The sequence below is a fragment of the Panthera pardus genome, unplaced genomic scaffold (assembly GCF_024362965.1).
Source record: "Panthera pardus isolate Hobbes unplaced genomic scaffold, ASM2436296v1 HiC_scaffold_1, whole genome shotgun sequence".
Taxonomy (NCBI): domain Eukaryota; kingdom Metazoa; phylum Chordata; class Mammalia; order Carnivora; family Felidae; genus Panthera; species Panthera pardus.
The window spans coordinates 39,693,540-39,714,709 of NW_026526654.1; the positions used below are offsets into that span (position 1 = coordinate 39,693,540).

The window sequence follows — 21,170 nt, forward strand, 5'->3', positions numbered from 1 at the left end:
TACCTCTTGATATTTTTATTTGTTTCAGGATTTGCTTTAATAAATCCATTGAAGTCTTGTTTTCTTTGAACAAAGAAATGAATTTTAATGCATGTTATTAAGTAAAACACTAGTCAAGTGAACAATGATTGGAGAAGTCATATAAGTCAGATAAACTCCTAGATTGGATCAAGACAGGATATAGATTTCTACTTAACAAATCAGATATAATTGCTTATTCTGGTTTTAAATAATGAGAACAATATCAATAATAATATTTTAAAAGTTATAAGGAGAAGAATATATGTCTTCCTATAAACTGAACCATTTCCCCAATGCAAGCCTTTTAAAATATAATTAGGTTATGAGGAGTTACAAAGAGGAAAAAAAAAAAAACAATACGTCACATGGTAGGAAAATGAATGAATCATTTCTCAGGGGTACACATGTGACCCTCACGGAAGAGCATTGACATTGAACGATATCAAAAGGGGATGACTTGAACCCAAAAGGATGACAGTGCACAGGGATGGCAGAGGATGGCAGAGGTGACGGGACTCAGTGCTGCTGCCATGTTGACAGAGCCCTGAAGAGGGGAAACCGTGGTGGAATTTCCAGTGGATACACCTGCCAGTCCCTCCCCTGGGTTGCCTTCAGAGACCATATCATCCTTAGAGAAGTTGATTTACAAGGGTTTTAGTCAAGCCTCCACTTTGGCTTTGCTATTTTGGAGATCTACCTTGAAAACGTTGTTAAGACTATGCTTCCTTTGGATACAAAGAAACAATTCAGTAATGCATCCATAAACCAAATCAAAGCCCTAAAATCTGGGATAAAGGGCAACTTAGTATCAAAAATTAGGACGGTTCTTCAAAAATTAAGTAATTTTATTAGGAACAAGAAGGGAAGGTCATGGGGCCCACTGCTACTGTCTCACTCCATGCTAATAAAATATGGTTATGAAGCTAAAATGCAAAATCATTTTATCATAAGATTGTCATTTACAGAAATCAAACTTAAAGACACTAATAATTCTTACCCAGTGGCATTTTCCCTTCCTTTGGGATTCACTTTGATAACATTATCCAGGTCTTTACCTCTTTAAAAAAAAACATTTAGATCAGTTTCCAAGAATTCCCACAGTATTGCATATAACTAAGTATTCCATATTATTGGATGATTAATTGAAAACTTTTGGAGAAAATTATTATACAAGTATTAAATTCATTTTATTATGAAAATTGCCTATCAATAATATAGTTAAGTTAATCTCTGGGATTTTATATTGACCAAATGTAAATTTAGATAGAATCCATTGCAGACCCTCCAAAGTGAAAATCAGGGTGGTAGAGATCAGACACAGAAGACAGAGGGAAAACTCAAAGATGTGACCCCTTCAGTGTCACTGAGAAGATCACACAGCAAAATTTAGGGGAAATCAACCAAGATTCAGAAATCAAAACAGGTCTCATCCTCTCCTAGTCTTATCTGTCCTGGCATTCACTTGGATAATCATTTGGAGATCTTGATAACATTATCAAAAATATATGTCTTCCTATAGACATATATATATGTCTCTGGGGGGAAGAAAAACACATGAAAATTTTGTGTCACTTAGGTTATGTTCAATTTTCTCTGATATCTGTATAAATGAGTGTCCCGGAAAGTGTATCAGATATTTCCAGGCCAAATGACCTAAAAAACTTGGATGTAATTATCCTTAGCTGATCTTTATTAACTCCCACGGCAGCACTTAGTTTAAATCAGTTTAGAAAAGCTTCCTAGCATACCTCTCACTTTGCAATTTTGTCCTTTATATTTCTTAATTTAAATACAAAACTTGGCTCATGTTTTAATTGTTTAAGAAAGTATAGAATAAGAGATTATGTAGCACATTTCCTGTACTTAGTTCAGTATAACTCAAACATGTGGTCCTATGGAAACAGATTCATCATATTCCTTTGCTTACTCTCTAATTGGCTTAAAGTACAACACTTCATCTGTGACAGAGGAAAGCATAACACTCCCACTTCAAATGACCTATGAAAAGCTAACTTGAAAAAAGAGAGCCCCAGCAAAGTAGGACCTGCACTTACCCTTTCTCATTTTTTTCAGTCCTCTGATTAACTTTAATAAGACTTCCAAGGCCTTGGTTTCTTCATAACATTGGAGCAGGGAGGAAGGCAGAGCAACAGAGAGGAGAGAGAGGAATTCAGTCTCTTATGGCAACAGAAGATTTCTCACAATAGGAGTAAGATGTTATCAGTACCTAAAGCCTCAGAAGTCTTTAGAACTGTTTAATGCAAGTGGCTCTTCTCATGCAAAATGCTGAAGAGATATGGTAACTTTTCTAATAGTAAGGTCCCAGTCATTACTCAGTTATGATTAAATCATTCTAACAGAGAATAATTTTTAATAAAACAATAAACATTCCTGCCATTTAGAACTGAGTTGTTGTGTTGATCATTTATGCAATGTTACAATTTTCAGGTTACTTTTATTACTATATATCATAGCCCTAGCGCCCAGTTTCAGTATAAGGAAGAGATCTGGATTCAAAGTCTAGTTCTGATTTTAACAAGATTGCAACCCTGTTATTTCACTTTTCTGCACCAAGTTCCCTCACTATAAGTAAAGGAATTAGACTATGCTATCTGCAGGTCTTTTTTTTTACTCTACTATTTTATTCTTCATATTCTCAAAAGACCTAATGGTCAAAGAGCCTGACCTGTGGGTTGAAGCCAAGTGATTGCAAGCTCTTTATTTTTTTTAACTTCTTTTGCAAGCTCTTTATTTTTTATTTTTAAAGTAAACTAAATGTTTTTAATTGAAATAGAGTTGACACACAGTGTTTACAATAGTTGCAGGTGTACAACATAGTGATTTGACAACTCTATACATGATACAATGCTCACCACAAGTATAGCTGCCATCCGTCATTATACAATCCTATTACAATACCATTGACCATATTCCATACACCATACCTTTTATCCTCATGACTTACTCATTCCATAACTGGAAGCCTGTATCTCCCACTCTCCTTCACCTATTTTGTCCATCCCCCCACTACCCTCCCCTCTGGCAACCATCAGTTCATGTATTTATGTATTTATGTATTCTCTGTATTTATGTGCCTATTTCTGCTTTTTCTTTGTTTGTTTCTTAGGTTTCACATATAAGTAAAATAATATGGTATTTATTTTTCTCTGTCTGACTTATTTTACTTAGCATAACTCCCTCTAGGTCCATCCACGTTGTCTCAAATGGCAAGATCTCATTTGTTTTTATGGCTAAGTAATATTCTAGTGTGTGTGTGTGTGTGTGTGTGTGTGTGTGTGTGTACACTACATTTTCTTTACCATTAAATAATTTTAAAAGCAAAAGTTCCCTTCAGGTCTCAGTTTGTGCTTTCTTTTTCCTTTGAGGGGTGACTGGTGGGAAGCTAACTTTACTATATTTGTTGATATATTGCTTTCTTTAAACATGAAAATCATTCAAATCAGGGGTGGAAATGAGACAGTCAACATTTTAAATCTAAACCCTTTGGAAGCCCTGGGTGGCTCAGTCTGTTAAGCATCCGACTTCTGCTCAGGTCATGATCTCACAGTTTATGGGTTTGAGCCCTGCATTGGGCTCTGTGCTGACAACTCAGAGCTTGGAGCCTGCTTCAGATTCTGTTTCCCTCTCTATCTGCCCCTCCCTGCTCGCTCTCTCTCTCCCTCTCTCTCTCTCGAAAATAAATAAACACTAAAAAAAATTAAGAAACAAAAAAGAGAAATAAATAAATAAATAAATAAATCTAAACCCTTTGAAGATTTAGACATGTCATTTTTAGTAAAAAGTTCTCAGGTCTCATGTACCCTTGGAAAAGTAGAAATAACTCTATGATGTCTCCAGTGCTTTATATAAATTGACTACAAACAATAATAAACCTTTTCCATGCAAATCGCTTAAAGCTATTAGGGGATATCAAAGTTAATCCCTCTAAATCCCCCCAATTGCCCAGGTGTTTTCCTTTGCTATTTTCATCTGTCTCTGATTTCACCGTGATAAGACTATTGACATTTTAGTTTCTTTCAGTGTAAGAAAGAAGGCAGGGAGGAAGGGCGGGAAGAAGGAAAAATAAGGAAGGATGGATTCTCCCGGTCAGTGAGCTCAGTCATTCCTGCATCAAAAAGCCAGTTTCTATTAGTTATCCCACATTATAAATCACATCTCTTTTCTTCTCTTTACCAGCCCGGAAATGATTTACTTGAGATGCTCATCCTAATTTTCTTATTTGCCACCACTTTCATGGACCCTTCCCAATTTCATTTTTTAAATATCGGAAATCACATCTTTTCCTATACAGCTCATATAACCATTCGCAGAGAATTGACTGTTTTCCCATTTCATCTGTTCTCCATGTGAAAAAAAAATTACCTGTAATAATACTTGTACAATTACATTATAATAATAGATTGCTAATAAGGATTCTGTATCTGTGAAATTCTTACTGCCAGCCCTTTTCATCACACAGACTTCAAGTGTTCTACATCAGAGAGGCTTCAGCATGTATTTGGCAAGATTGACTTGGAAAGCCAGAATACCATTCTGTGCACAGACTGGCACAGAGAGATGGCTTTAACAGATAATCGAGACAATAGAAATAATTATCATGTTAGGAAAGTAAATCTAAGAACTAACCAAGTACAAGGTAAACATCCAGTCTGGGGGAAAGACAGTAAAGATCTCATAAATTCTTACCTTTCATCATTCTTGACTATTGCGGGATTTTCTTTAATAAAACTGTCAGGAGTTCGGTTTCTTTTCACATAAAAAATAGTATCATAATGTAAGTCAATTTTCTAGTACATCAGTATCAGTGTAGAACTATAAATTAACCTCTTAAATGCTATCAGTGCAGTTACTAATCATTCCCTAACCCTTTTTATAATATAAAATAAGTAAAAGCAGGACTCTTGATCTTGAGATATTTATAAATATATCCATGATATACATATGAAGTGACTCAACCAAGATTCCAACTGAAAAGTGCCTTAGAACATCATAAAGACTTCAGTGATGAGAGGCTGTGCTCCCAGCATCAAAACATCTTATAGTAAATATGTTTATTTCATAAGCCAGTCCACTAGTTGTAACAGCCAGCTAGAGTTTTTTTTCATTTTTAGATACAAAAGGGAACTTGGAGATCATCTAGGTCATGCCCTTCATCTTGGGAGGAGGACACAGTGGTTCCAGAGGTTAAGTGACTTGCCCAGGGTCATCCAGACGGATGTTGGTGGCAGAGCCACCACCAAGATATCCACCCGTCTCCTCACCCCCATCCAGGGAGGGCCTGTTCCACCAGCCTGCCTTGTCTTGAGCCAGAGGCTGAACCCAGGATGGTATATAGTCTAGGACTCAATCAAAGAGGCCTGTAAGAGTCTCAGTCAAATCTTACCCTTTGTCATCTTTGTCTGTTCGGGCACTCGTAAAAATGAGATTTTCAAGGCTCTTGGCTCTGTAAACACAAAGAAACTCAAATAAAAAAGACTACATATTGGAATAAAATTTTGTGCTATCTTAAAAGGTCGGATACCATAAACATTCTTCACGAATTGCTCATTTACTCTTATTGAATGGAAGAGCAGAAATCCTTCTGGGCAATTATGTCTGAGCTTAATGTACAACACAGAGAGCACTACCCCATCTGCTAGTACATTTCCATGCCAGAGGATACAACTCCCTTCCAGCTAATGTCTGAAAGAACACAGCAAGGAATCTGGGAGACCATATTTTCAGGTTAGGGACAGCTGCACTTACCTTTTCTCTGTTTGATCTGCCTTAGGATTTGCTCTGAAGAGACCGTCAAGACCTTGATTTCTTTAAATGTATTAATAAAAAACCTTGTCAGTGGTAATAAGACATACTTAACTCTAAAGAAATATAGACCAGTTTATATTTCTATATAGAGGTCAGTTATAGACAGGAAATAGTAGCTGGTTGCAAACGATGAGGCACAATTCTTGAAATTGGTTTATTCCAAATAGGTATTTTCAAAGACTCAAAATTTAAATTGCAGTGGACCTTAGGGAAAAATACGATAGAAGATGCAAACTGGGGATCCACACATAGTAGATCCATGACATGTTGTTTGGATTCAGAGCATTTTGTTTAAAAAAAAAATTTTTTTAATGTTTATTTATTTTTGAAGGAGAGAGAGACTGAGTGTGAGTGGGGGAGGGGAAGAGAAAGAGGAAGACACAGAATCCAAAGCAGGCTCCAGGCTCTGAGCTGTCAGCACAGCGAGATCATGACCTGAGCCGAAGTCAGACGCTCAACCAACTGAGCCACCCAGGTGCCCCAAGAGCGTTTTGTTTTTAATGTGAGCCAATGTTTACAAAGATGGCCATGACACATCGAAACCTGGATTTTCAAGATATCCTGAGAATGGTCTGCAACACTGGGCCTGTCAGCAGCTGAGAAACAGCTGGAGTCCTTGGACAGGGCATTGCCCTATATTTCATACAGTCAGGTCCCTTCTGCCCTGGGAGGCCATGGAGTCTGTGATCCTTGATCTAATACCCTCTCTTTTTGTAAATGAATAAACTGAATAGAAGCAAACTTAAATGAGTTGATAGTCAATCATAAGATCATATTGTCATAACAGGGTATGAAAACCACATCTCTCTGAACAATGAGCTCCTTTGACATTTGCCTAGTTTCTCTTTTTCTCTGATTCCTACCCATTTAGTATGTTGGTGGGCAAAGGAACAGAGAGATAGCAAAAACTGCACTCACTTCCAACACAAACCTCAATTATTATAATTTTTAAAGTGAGCAATTATAAATGATTTAAAATTAAGGAGATAAAGTTAACCAAGATAATAAGTGGCTTTTGTAAAGCATAAAACTGAAAGCACTGAGTGACCAAACTAAACGCTGCCTGCATGCTAATATTTCAGGAAGAGAACTGTGGTTTTATATAACTGCCTCACTAAACAGAGTATGAAAATCAAAGACACCTTAATATTAGTCTCTTTAGATTGGAATAGCCTTTCATTGGTAGTGACGCCCGCAAGCTTTTTATTCAAGATTTGTAGGCCACTTTTAATTAGCCCCATATGTGGGTCCTTGTGCTCAAATACTAAAGAGACATAAGAAGTCACAATATGCAATTCAGTAATAGAACAAAAATTGGATGTTTTCAAATCTTACCTATTCAAGCTTTTGTTCATTTTGATGATATTATCCAATTCTTCACTTTTGGAAGAAAAACCAAAACAAAAAAAATCTCACATCAGTAAAAGCCTGTTCAGAGTCAAAGGGCCGGTCCGCCTTAAACCCCTGTTTTGGTTAGTTCTCTGGAATACAACACAGGCCCCACCTTTTTCCTCTATGAAAATCTTGTTTATCCTTCAAGGCTCTTTCAAATACCTTTCTCCAAGACATATTTCCCAGGCCTCCAAAGGAATAGAGTCCTCTACATTTTTGGAAACTTTGCTGCATTTTGTTTTTGTTCATCTCCTTTATGACACTTAGACTACAATATTTTGTAATGTAACAACTGCACACTTGTCTCATGATAATGTTTCTGCTCCTACATCTCTCTCTCTTTCACACACACACACACACACACACGCTCCACTTAAAATTTAGAACTGTATTTTACAGTGGATTCTCTTCAGTCTTTAATACCGTGTCCTTTATACAATAAATACTTAATACAGGTTTTTGACTGAATCAACAAATATATGTACATTGACTAGTTACAGATTCTATACATTTGCATAATGTACCTGTACAAAGTAGCTATCAGAAAACACCTGTTCATCCGTAAGTCTGGCTGCTTTCTTGAATTGTGCTCCTATCTCATTTCAAGTCCACTAAATTTGCTATCTTGTTTCTGCTTTTGAGAACTGCAACTTTCTGCCTGTTTCTTGAGGAACAAACAACCTCTTTAAGCTAAGCCCCTGGGTTCTAGAATATCCCTTAGAGCCACCTGAGCTCAGGTCTTTCCCCCAGGAAGGCAGCCTCAGTGGGTTTCTTGTTCCTGTTTGCTCCTCACAGCATGGTCTCTCTTCAATATTTCTGTCACCACTTTGCCTCCATTTCTCTTGCCTTCCAGTTTTAGATCACAAATCATGGTTTTTCCTTCTTCCTGCTCTAGAATCACACGTTTTCCACACTTTCTCAATGTTCCTCTTGAGTCATCACTGGTACTGACCAGGAAGCCATGGGGCCAAGTAACTCGGTAGTTACATACTCAGGGTCCCATGTCAGGGGTACCTGGATCCCAATCCAGGATTCACCACTTACTGGTTGATGACTCTGGGTGTGTTACCTAATCTGTTGTTGCCTCAATTTTTCCATCTGTCCAACAATACAAATTGTACTCACCTGAGAAAAGAATCAATGAGCTAATAATGAGTATAAAGTTTGTAGCATGCTGTCTGGCAAGTCATAAACTTTCAATTAATTTTGGCCATTATAACAAACAGTTCCCAGTCTATTAAATTTTTCATTTAATAAATGCTTCCTATATTTATTTTTTAAACAGCTTTCAGAGACATCAAGACTTTGGCTCAGGCTAGAGAAGTATAGTTCTGAGTCATTCATGTGCTTTGAAGGTGCCTGGCACCACGCACTGCCAGAATAGCCACTGGGCAAGTCCTCTCAGTGACCCTAAAACATGTTACATTAGCAGCCATCACATAAATGAAACGTTTCAAATAATGTTACATATTCAGTGGTAGGATTGAAGGCTGAGGATAAATACTGAAATACAAAAGTTGCTGACCCTGACAAGAATTAACATTCTATCCCTGACACAGTGCCCCACTGTTGTTTCTTGCTTGAAATCCCACCTTCTACCTCTGAGGGTATGACTCTCTCCATATCTCCCAGGATAAGAACAAACCTAAGAATCCTATAAAATTGTAGCCCCAGATCTTTCTGGCTAATGTGAGCCACAACAATGTGATTATCAGAATCTGGGGTTGCTCACGTTTATCACAAAAAAATTGGCATAAATCACGAGAAGACAATCTGTGGCAAATTAAATAAAATGGAGATAATATTCTGAAGAAAGAAGTTGGGCTTTTAAAGTGACCTTACATTGATAAAAGCTTTGAATATTAAATTTCACCATTGCATGTGCAAGAAATTAAATGCTCTTAATCAGATAGGAGTGACAGTCCACTTCACGAAGGAATATCACAAAGAGCAGCTCAGGTGAATGAAGCTAATTCTAGTCCCTACAGATGGCCCATAGTAATGGTCCTTGGGTATGTCAATCCAACAGACATTCCCCTTGGAGGAATGCTTCCAGAGCAGTAACTTCTCCCTGCAAAGAACACATCTTTCTGCGGATTTCGTGCATCGTGCCTAGGGAGGGGACAAGACTGACAGTTGTTCCCAGTGTTTCTCTTTGTGCCAAACCATAACTTCCCTTCAGCATCACTCACATATCTCCCTCTCAAACATCCCCACCACTCACCAAAACACTGTCCAATCTCTCTTAAAAACAAAATATTACCTCATAAAAGTAAAGTAAATAGAATTAGAGATCTAGGCACTCAGACAAGAGAAGGTAGAAGTGAAACATTCAGGATACTTTCTGGAGTCCCCACCTGGATGCAGAGCTCCAATTAGTTTTGTGCACAGAAGAGCAATGTGTCACCTCTGTTTCTTCTCTTCAGTTCTTTTGACTGAGACCATGGTCCCCAATCACACTCAGCATTGCATTGCTGACTTCCACCAAGCAATGAGAATTTTTGTAGGCATGGCATTTAAAATATGGAATTTTTATACTCCAGGTCTCCCACTTTTCATTCATTATTTACCATAATCTATTATATAAGTACCTACATTGCACGAAAGATTCCTGTTAGACACTGCAAATGACTTACGGTGAATAAAACAAAACATCTGCTCTAAGAAACTGAAGAGATGACAGAGAGGGTGAGATGCTGACATAGATACCATGAAACAACATCAATTATGATTAGTTGTTATAACACATAAATAGGGGGTTCAAATAGCTTAGATAAATAGAAGTCACTGGAATGATCTCACTGGATCATTCTGTGAAGACTTCACAGAAGAAGTGATATCTGACCTAGATCTTGAAAAATACGTAGGACTTGGATGGATTGATATGGTGGCCTTGAGGCCGGGAAAGGCTGCTATGTAGGTGGGATGGCATAAACAAAGGCACAATGTCTGGAAACTTCAGAAATCAAGTGGTTTAATTTGCTATTTCGTGTAGGGTAAATGTGAGGGCAAAGTCAGAAATAACTCTGGAACATTAGGTTGGAACCAGGTTAGCAAAGGTTATATGTAATTGAACGGGCAAGGGGGAGCCAGTGAAGTAGTTGTTCAAGCAGAATTTTAAGAAGTGGCAGTGATGGCTTAGGGGAGAAGAGACTGAGGGAACATAAGTAAATCTGGGTAGCTACTCTAACTTATGATGGTGCCCATGACGGTTTGAACTGGGGTGAGGCCATGTGAGCATGAAGAGAATTTTAGACATTTAATGCATATATGCGTGACACTACATTAAGGGGAAAGACATGGAAGAATGAAGAATGATTCCAGAGAGGTGAGCTTGGCTGAAGGAAAGAACAGAAAGAAGTCAGGAAATAGTGCATTTGGGAAGGAAGGTAAATGTGGCCTAGGACACTCTAAATGAGGGTGCTGGGAAGGCAGAGAAGTTGAGATCTGAGCCAGCAACATAAATACAGGATGAGGACTTGGAACAAGGTCAAAACCACAGACAGCAGAGGTGACAAGGATGAGTACAGTCACCAAAAGACAAAGCAGAAGAAAAGTATCCATAAATGTCAGTGTTGCCCATTTTTCAGGGACACTTACTTAGAGAGACGGACTCTTTCTTCTTTTAAATTATATAAATAGCATTGGAATTTTGTTTATATTTGGAACTTTTAAAGGAACCGGTTAAGCCTTTTTTGAAACATTAAAAAAGAAGAAAAACATAAGCTCAAAGCTCTGAGCTCTTACCCCCTGTTAGTTTTCTGAAGTGAAGTGGCCACTTTGACTATGTTCTCGAGATCCTGACTCCTTCAAATGATGAAAAATAAACACAAGTCAATGACAGTAGAGCTATATTTGAAGTAGCTAGAAATTCTTATGTTTTCAGTAAACAATAGTCCATGTGTTCAGGAGTTACTGACTTTAACTGCATAATGAAATTGTTCTATCATACCAGCTCATGATATAGGGCTGATATGATAGATATCATACACACACACACACACACACACACACACACACACATACACAAAACACCAGTCATTTCACTGGACATTGGCTCTGGCATCTAATGCTCACTGAAATAACTACAGTGTCTCCTAAACACATTGGCTTCTCCCACATTTCCTTTAAAAAAGGAAATGGAAAAGAAAGTATGGTTAACTGCACAAGTGAACACAGAAGTGTGTTCAGAGGTTTTTCAACTACAGCCAAAGAGCATTAAGGAAGATGTCCAGATGATTAATTAGTCCCTCACATGCAGTCAAAGTATCTGTCTTCTTAGGCTTCCAAAGGGAAAGAAAGTATATTTTAAACTATAGGGTAGGAGGAATCACCTGACACATAGAGTATTTGAATCCACACTGGTGTCCCTAGATCATAAAAAGATCATAAAAAGGGAAAATGCTTACTGGTGTCCCTGTATTTAAGATTTTCAAGACAGTGTTTTATAGAAGGTTAATAGGGTTCTATGAAGAAAGAATTTTGCAGTCAAGTAAATTTGGGAAATATAACCAACTTTCAGAGATTCGGAATATGTGTAAACACATTAAAATTTCTGAGAAGTCCTGTGGTAGAGAACTGTTTTTTTTTTAAACATTTTTTTATTTATTTTTGAGACAGAGAGAGACAGAGCATGAACGGGGGAGGGTCACAGAGAGAGGGAGACACAGAATCTGAAACAGGCTCCAGGCTCTGAGCTGTCAGCACAGAGCCAGACGCGGGGCTCGAACTCACGGACTGTGAGATCATGACCTGAGCCGAAGTCGGACACTCAACCGACCAAGCCACCCGGGCGCCCCATCCTGTGGTAGAGAACTGTTTAATTGTGTCTCCTAAATGTGTTGGCCATTAAACCCTTCTTTCACAGAACATGCATTGACGTCTTGTGGTACATGGGACACAGCTTGGGCAATGCTGAGATACAGTTATACTTAAGTTACTAAGTGAAAGGAAAAGGTGATTCTCCCCAAAGGTAAGGTATCCATGTGATGTATGTTTCAAACTGGGACTCTTCTGAGAGTCAAGGGAGATAATAATAAAAAAAAAAGTATGTAAGTTTTGAACTTTGAAACATTGGTTGTCACAATGGATAAGATGGTAAACTTACTATTATGTTTTTTACCATAATAAAAAAAATGGTCTATCATATTGATAAATCTATAAAATAGCATAATTCAAAACTAATTTCAAAAATAGTGTTTTTTCTAAAAAATAAAAATATAAAAACAATATAACCACAATAAATAGTAAACTAGATGGGATGTGCAAGATAATAGGCATAAATCAGGACTGTCATGGGGAAACCTTACCCAAAGATCAATACAATTTGTGAGTCTTTTCCTGATGATGTGAGTGGAGCTGGATATGGCCTTATTTTGCAGCCAATACTAGCAAAGCCTTTGCAGAACTAGTTCAGTCAAATGACTATATTTCCACCTATTCATTTAAACAACACAACTAGGGACACCTGGGTGGCCTAGTTGGTTAAGCTTCTGACACTTGGTTTTGGCTCGGGTCATGATCTCACAGTCTGTGGGTTCAAGCCCTGCATTGGGATCTGTGCTGACAGTGCCTGCTGGGGAATCTCTCTCCCTCTCTCTCTCTGCCTCTCCCCCCTCCTTCCCTCTCTCACTCCCTTTCTCTCAAAAATAAATAAGTCAACTTAAAAAAATAAACATCTGGGAATGCAAGCTGGTGCAGCCACTCTGGAAAACAGTATGGAGGTTCCTCAAAAAACTAAAAATAGAACTACCCTACAACCCAGCAATTGCGCTACTAGGCATTTATCCAAGGGATACAGATGTGCTGTTTCGAAGGGACACATGCACCCCCATGTTTATAGCAGCACTATCAACAGTGGCCAAAGTATGGAAAGAGACCAAATGTCCATCCATGGATGAATGGATAAAGAAGAAGTGGTATATATATACAATGGAGTATTACTTGGCAATCAAAAAGAATGAAATCTTGCCATTTGCAATTACTTGGATAGAACTGGAGGGTATTATGCTAAGTGAAATTAGTCAGAGAAAGACAAAAATCATAGGACTTCACTCATATGAGAACTTTAAGAGACAAAACAGATGAACATAAGGGAAGGGAAACAAAATAATATAAAAACAGGGAGAGAGACACAACAGAAGAGACTCATAAATATGGAGAACAAACAGAGGGTTACTGGAGGGGTGGTGGGAGGGGGGATGGGCTAAATGGGTAAGGGGCACTAAGGAATCTACTCCTGAAATCATTGTTGCACTATATGCTAACTAATTTGGATGTAAATTTTAAAAATAAAAAATTAATTAAAATAAATAAATAAATAAACATCAATACAACTATATCACAGACCTTGGGACAAGTGCTGGGAACAGAGAGGTGTTTTCCTTTCTTAAGGGGTTTGATTTTATTCTGTTATCATGTTCAGACAACTTTGGTTGTTTCCCTAATGTAAAGCTTGGGATAGAAAAAAAAAAGAATAAAATTCTGTAGGTGCATATAAAAATATTTATTACCCACTATCTCAAAGCCAGCTGGAAAACCGATTTTGTCTATTTAATTATTAATTGTCTTGTACTTTAAGTATGCTAATAAAGCAAACTTCATCATTTCTACAATTACATAGATAGAGATAGAGATCATTGTACCTTATATTTCTTTCAGCAGATCTGTTGGCTTCTGTATATACACCTGGTTTAGGTGGACATATCTGCCTATATTTTCAAAGTTAAAGATAATGTCTGTTAGATAAGAAAACACTTTTCTGTTAAATATAAATTTTTAAGAAAACATTTTTGTTCAAAAATATCACAGTGTGTTGGAGCAATAACTACTTGAGATAACAAACTTTATCTTACTCTTTTGTTTGGCTAGAACTCAACCATTTCCTATGTGAAAATCTGGGGTCCAATATAATACTTTTGCAATTTAGCCTGTCTCCTTTAATACATTTTTAACCACTAGATATATCCAGAAATATCTGTTCTAAATATGTTTATGTTCATTTCATTTTAGTCTCCAATCATCAATAAAGCATTTTCATACTTATCTCTTAAGAATCGTTTTTATTATTAGGCAGCAAAGGAATTATTTTTTTTTTCTTAAAGACTTACCTCATTTGAATACGATCGAGAAATATATTTGCTCAGATAAGATAGGAAATATTTTAAATTTCCAACAGGCCCACCACGTTGAGAATGATCATATTGAGTTGATAGAATAAAAGCTTATGAAGTTAGGTTCTGTCACAAGATATGATATAAGGTTTTTCTCTGTTATTTTCCTAAGTATCTGATTGACCTACTTAAACATTCTTGCTTGTTCTCAAGAAACTATATTCAACTATTTTTTGTACTCCTGAGGACATGTGTTAATTACATAGGAAACACTTCCCTTTCATATTCTTTCATTAAAATCATCTTGCTGTGATTAAAGTAATGAGGGTTTAAAACATGCAAGTTGTCCTAATTTTATTTTTAAGATCATTGGGAGAAGAAAGAAATTAAAGTAGTAAAAATGGATTAGACCAATTCCCGTGAAATTTAGATTTTTTTGAATCTATACAAGCTCACTGTTCTAGAGTTGCTGATTTTAGATTAGAATTTAGATAGTACTAAAGGCAATTTATTTAAGGTCCCGTAAAAAAATCTTATTCAAATTCAGATTTAATTGGTCAATACTATAAAAGGAAAAATAATGTAAGTTAGAAAGCTTAAGAAGTTGTTTTAAGAGTATAATTATAACCATTGCACAAATAAAAAGTTATAAATGGTCTATATTTTTAATTAATTCAATGAAGAGGTATTCTCCTGGCTCATTAAAAGGGAAAAAATTATCTTCTCATCTTAAGGACAAAATTTCAAAGATCTTGTGAAGTTTCACTGAACAGAAATTCAGACATAGTTTTTTAACTCAATAGGCTGAACACCTAATGCTACTTAGCCCTGCTGCCCAGTCAGCATTTTCTATCTGAAGTTACCCGCTTTCTGAAGAATAGTTCTAGAATTTTCTTTCATGTTGTCAACAAAAATCACCATCAAAATGCAAAAATACAAAAGAATCAAAGGCAGGCAATCAAGTGGATCTAATGTAGTCAGTCTTCAGTGAAATAACATTTTTTTTAAATCTCACAATAATAACGGAAATGTGCAATGCACATCTTAAAAAACAGCCTGAGACTTTTAAACAGTTTAACATAAACACATGGGAAAACTTTCAGATCTCTGAATTTGTTTGTAAGTATTAATTATAGACTGTCAGAGATTCAAAATGGAAAAGCAAGTCTGTTTTTGTTTTTTTATTTGGAGACAGGTTAATCAGAACATTTTTAAAAACGTAATTGGTTTGAAATAAATTGCAAATTCCTTAGCTAACACAAGACTAAGGAGCTACCCAAAAGTATTTCTAACATAAGGGAGAGCTTGAGTAGTAACACAAAGTTGAAGAACATCTTTTATCAGAAAATGTAGCTTTTAATGGGAAACTTAACTAGGAGTAAATATAAACTGTATATATAGATAATACATATATATTACATATATATATGTTTTCAGTAAAAAAACATATGTATAGTTTCTGTGTATTTATATATGTCATTATATATGTATTTATATATGTATTCATGTATAATACTTCAGCTTCTATCTTGAAAGTGTATTTCGATAAGATGGGAAATGGCCATAAGTATTCAAAGGCAAACATAAATACATATTTGTGTCGGCAAACAGAAAACTAGAAAAGCTTTACAAGTGCTTCTTCAGTGAATGTGTGCACAAAACATACCCATGCTTTGCACAAAACAGGTCACAATTCATTTGCTTTCATTTCTATAACTGCTTCTTTTGGCCAAGAAATTCTGGAATGCCAGGTCTCACCTATTCTCCCGTCTCTGCTGGTTAGGAGACGAAACAGGAGAAACAGGCTTTGGAGGTATTGGAGGGCGAACAGTTGGTTCCCTTTAAAACAGAAAACAGCAGTTCCTTTCACCATGGAAACATTGCAAATTTTAGCATCTATTAACCAAATGTATTTATTGCCTATATGGAAATAGCTTGTGCATCTTACAACTGCCTCACCCCCCTGGCATGAGGTAGATGAAAGGCCAGAATCTATACCGCGCTAAACTTTAGAGGAGTCAAATATTTAAATTACAGGCATTTTAAAAGTTCATTTAATCAGATTTTTTGAAATCTCATCCTGTTTTACTATAGTTTGAAATATAATGTCCTTTTAAAAGCTTAATATTTCCTAGACTATCTAGCTCAAGTTGTGGCATTTTGGGTCAGCAGCCCATGAGTGTAGTAAATCATTCTTGGGCATTAACATATAATCTTCTTTAGGAATTATGTCAACCATCAGGCTGCTATGGAAACAGCAAGAAAGGTTTTCAGTTTTACAGACATCAAGAAAAAGTTGACTCAAAGCTCTTAACTAAATCTGGCTTAAATATTGGCAGCACAGGCCAGTTTGCTGCTAGCAAAGCATACATATGCTGTCAGCCTAAACTTTCCAACCCAGAGCCAAGGCGGTTTCTGAGCCAGCATGATTCGATGACCCAGAAATTGCAGACAGGCAAGTATGTACATATTTTGGATGGAGTCAGCAACTTACCCAGGGCATGTCACCCCCAACCCCACCACTACCACTCCAGTAGCTCCCTATTATCCTCAAGATCAATTCCATACCTAGTAAAAGTACCCTTGTGATCCAGAATCCAGGTACCCCTCTGGCTTCTGTAGCATGCTAGGTGAGCATGTAGGCTCTGGAGTCCAGCTGTCTGAACTGCCTGTTGTATGGTAATGGGCTAACTTGATTCCATCTCTTCATCTATAATAACCCTTCTCATAAGATTGCTGGGGTGTTGTCAGGGCTGAATGAGATCATGCTTTTATTTAATAAACATGTATTGGTAGCTTTCTATGTACAAGGCATTCTACAAAGTGATAATTTCTCTCTTCTCAAAAGGCTTTCAATGCACAAATAAATATATGACAGATGAAGAAAATAAAACAGAGTAAGAGAATATAATATATAGACTGATGGTGCAAGAACACCATTTTATATAAAATGGGAAGTCCTCTCTGTGAAGTGAAATTTGAGCCAAGACCTAAAGGAAATGATAAAATGACCCATGAGGATATTGGAGGAAGAGCATATAAATATGGGCATCATCAACTTAGAGATGCCATTTGACACTTGAAACTGGACGAGATCACCAAGAGACTCAGTGTAAATGAAGAAACAGAGAGGGCTCAGGGTTCAGCCCTGCAATATTTAGATGTCAAGGGTATGAGGAGGAAACAGCAAAAGAGTCCAAGGAGAAGTGGCCAAAGAGAAAAGAAGAGAAATAGGAAGGTGTAGTGCCCCAGAAGTCAAGTGAGGGAAGTCTCAAGCAGGGAGGAACTGGCCATACCAAATGCAATGGACAGATCAAATAAAACAAGGATGGGGAAGTTTCCATGGTTTTGGCAAGATTGTGCTCACTGGTAACGCTGATGAGAGCAGCTTTGATGGAGCAGTAATGAAAAACAACTTTATAGGAGTGTATTTAAGAGAAAATAGGAGACAGAGGTGTTTTGCAGAGAAATGGGTGGCTTCCTGAAGGTTGATAGGTCAAGGAAGGTTACTAGAGTTTGCATACAGGGCGATGAGAATGACCCAGTGAAGGAGTGAAATTTGATGGTGCAGCAGAGTGAGCAGAAAACAATGAGACTTGAGAAGTAAGGGTACCTGAGACACAAGTGAGATGATTGGTTGGTCATAGATGGAAACACAGAGAGCTCTCTCATTTAATCCTCACTGTGATCCCAGAGATAAGTATCATTCTTCTTTCTACCTTATACATGAGAAGACTGAGGCTCAGAAAGTGAAGATAAATATCCCTAATGATACAGCTGGTAAGTGGCAGAGGGAGGAATCTGAACCAGGAAGTTTGGCTCCATAAACCCTTCCCCATGATATCCTAGGGATCCCTGGGCAACACCAGTAGCTCAATGGAGGTTCGTGGCCATTGAATTAAAATAAAACCAGCTGCCATTGCTTTCTCTTGCCATATTCAGCTGCTTAGGGGGCAGAAACAGGTGAAACAGAGAGGTGGATTTAACTAAGCTTATAATTCAGCCAAGTGAGTGCAACAAAGAGAATGAGGGCAAAGGAAGGGAAGGGGGGTATGAGGAAGTGATTATAAGGAAGGACTGTGGGATCTGAGATGCACATGGAGGGAACAGAGGATATGAGGGTAGAGGCAATGTGAAAAATCAGTGGATTGGTGATTGGTGGGGCTGAGGCTGAGAAATTTCTAGAATCAGAGGACTGGAGAGAGTGGGCTGAATGGAGTAGAGACAAAGTAGAAGCAGAATGGAAAAACTTTGAAATGCATATGGTTACTTACAAAGGCAAGATGTATGGATAGCTGAGGTAGGGCAAAGGACAAGAATATTGGAGAGGAGATCAAGAAAGTGAGAGGCCAGTTGGGGGAAGGATCCTCCACATGGGTTTGAAAATCACCAAGCATTATGGCAGGAGGCAGGTGTGACAGAGACCATGAGCCTGGTGCCAGAATCTTGAAAGAGGGGTGGTGAGTGACTCTGAGACCTTCAATTGACTGCAATGATGAAGAGAAGTTCATGATGCCATAATTTCAAGGAAGATAGGGGATCTTTAGGGAGGAGAAAGCTAACATTGATAGGAAGTAGCAATGAAGAGCAAACAGGACCTCTCCTCTTCTTCTGGACCCCATGGAAGCAGAGTCTTCTGGAAGAGCTCAACAAACAGATGAGTGCTATTCAAAGACAAGACTGCAGAGCAGCCAGTTTTGATGGTAATAGATGACACATCCAGGGAGGTACTGTGGAAGGTTGAGTGCTTAGGCTGCTGCTAGTTTGGGTCAGGGTCAGTGATGGACAGAGCTCTGTGGGGCTACTCAAGGTGACAAGAAATGATCAGACCGAGCTTCTCATGGGGATCTGTGGCCATAGAGATGGAGGAGGTGATGCAATCAGTCCTAAATCTTTCTCAGCAGAGTGTGATGTGTTAGTGATTGTCTGGGTGATGGGCAGTGCACAGAGTATGGTCAGTCGCCTGCTCCTTGTATTGATGGTGGCATTGAACCCAGGAGAAGGGCCTGCAAAGAATTCGAGCACTGCCTGGCTCACTGTAAGTGCTCACTATACACCTAGTGCTGTGGCTTTTGTTACCCCACATAAACCCAACACTGTAGGTGTTGCACTCCTAACCCTTGCACTCCTAACCACCCCATCACCATATTCCCTCTGTTCTCTGGACTACCTGCTTCTCCCTTTCCCCTGGATACTTCTTCCTGTAGCTTCAGACTTGGCTTTGTCATTACTGTCCCTTGTGGCACCCAAACCTGTGCTGGATACATCCCACAGCATACCCTCTTTAGGCCCATACCACACTGATCTGGATTACACATAATTTTCTGTCTCCATACTGGGCTGAAAGTTCTTAGAAGTATAGTTATATCCTAAATACTAGGATTGTGTATGATTTAGGTGCCCAATACAGATGTGTTGAAAGAGGGAATGATTGGATGCATTTCTATTTGTTGAGGGAGGAAATGAGAACTGAAGGGCAGCTTGAAACGTTTAAAACCTGTTTAGGTTTTAAAACCTGAAAAACAATTTACCTAAAAAAATAGTCTCCCCATTCTGGTTTAGTGTTAGATTTTATAATTAGATATTATTTTATATGAAATGCCATAACCTTCTCTTTTCAAAAAATATCCCTGTGTTGGGGATAATGGGATATCACAAGTGATAACGTGTCTTTAGTGTACCTGGGTGGATTCACTGATTATATGCTTTTCTTCCAGGGGTAGATGAAAGGGGTAAGAAGGTGGTCAGTCCTGGGAAATAGTAAGTCTGCACAGGACACTGGATGTCTGAGAACAGGCAGGAGAGAGATAAAAAGATGAAAAGGAGGATTACAAAAAGGAGAAATAGAATGGTGCCAAAGTTTGCCTATGCCAGAATCACACTGATGAAAAGCTAAAGTTCCTCCATGTTAGAATGGCTAAGCCCTCAAAGAGGCAGGTGATATTGACTGGGTATATCTGGGAAGCAGGTATGGATACGGAAGTAGTACATGGTACAGATATGGTTTGGGGACTACCCTGGAAAGAAAAGGTGGGTGTGCAGTTGTGAAGGCCAAGAAAAACAGAGGGGAATATTTATTTCGGAAGGTGCTGCATTTAGAGCCCTGCTGGGCTGGGGCTAGGCAATGCCACATTGACTTCGATTCACCTCAAAGAAGCTTTCATTTGCATCTCTGCAATGACAGCCACAGATGACAGAACCCAAGCCCATAGGGGCAATGAGAGAAGTCATTCATGCCATGCCAGGAGCTTGTTGTAATGCCAAGCCAGGGGATTAAAATGCAAGAGCGAGGCAGGAAGCTGTGGCCCAGAATGTTTTGAAGAGAAGGAAACAAGAGACATGCATGTGGAACGATCTTCTTTGAATACCACTGTGAGATGCAATATTTAAGCTTGGATAAGTTGACCCCTGGCTCTACCCCGTCTTTCCTTCAAGCGGACAAGACCTTTGCAGGATCCATGCCACCACATGAGTGACTATAATTGTAAGGAATAACTTCTGGGAATAAAAAAGACAGCTTTCATAAGAATTGGGAAAACTTGCAGATGAGCCCGAAGGCCAGAGCTAATAGAAATGACATCATGAAGCAGTTTATATTACTTCTTTTTCTTGTGCTGCTACAAAAATCACTTCTCTTCATCATGGCTTTTTTGCAAAACATGCCTGGCTCTGGGACTTCTGTCTGCACACTCTCGTGAAAAACATTTCATTACTACAGCACATGCCTAGATTGAAACAAGAATAATCGACTCTAACATTTAACTGTGAGTTTTGTTTTCAACTTCCATCATGCTTAGGCTTTGTTTTTCACACACTGAA

General features: G+C 38.1%; 1 protein-coding gene across 9 annotated transcripts in view; it reads right to left on the reverse strand.

Moving 5' to 3' along the window:
- SCEL (sciellin) overlaps window positions 1–21,170 on the reverse strand; it is a 321,637-nt gene that overhangs the window by 46,270 nt on the left and 254,197 nt on the right. For all 9 annotated transcript variants that reach the window (XM_019444130.2, XM_019444129.2, XM_019444126.2 and 6 more), the window contains 10 exons: window positions 16,110–16,190; window positions 13,884–13,949; window positions 10,987–11,046; window positions 7,183–7,227; window positions 5,788–5,847; window positions 5,426–5,485; window positions 4,729–4,788; window positions 2,076–2,135; window positions 1,019–1,078; window positions 4–63 (listed from right to left, as the gene is read on the reverse strand). In XM_019444130.2, the coding sequence (XP_019299675.2) occupies window positions 4–63; window positions 1,019–1,078; window positions 2,076–2,135; window positions 4,729–4,788; window positions 5,426–5,485; window positions 5,788–5,847; window positions 7,183–7,227; window positions 10,987–11,046; window positions 13,884–13,949; window positions 16,110–16,190 (612 nt within the window). The remainder of the gene's footprint in view (window positions 1–3; window positions 64–1,018; window positions 1,079–2,075; window positions 2,136–4,728; window positions 4,789–5,425; window positions 5,486–5,787; window positions 5,848–7,182; window positions 7,228–10,986; window positions 11,047–13,883; window positions 13,950–16,109; window positions 16,191–21,170) is intronic.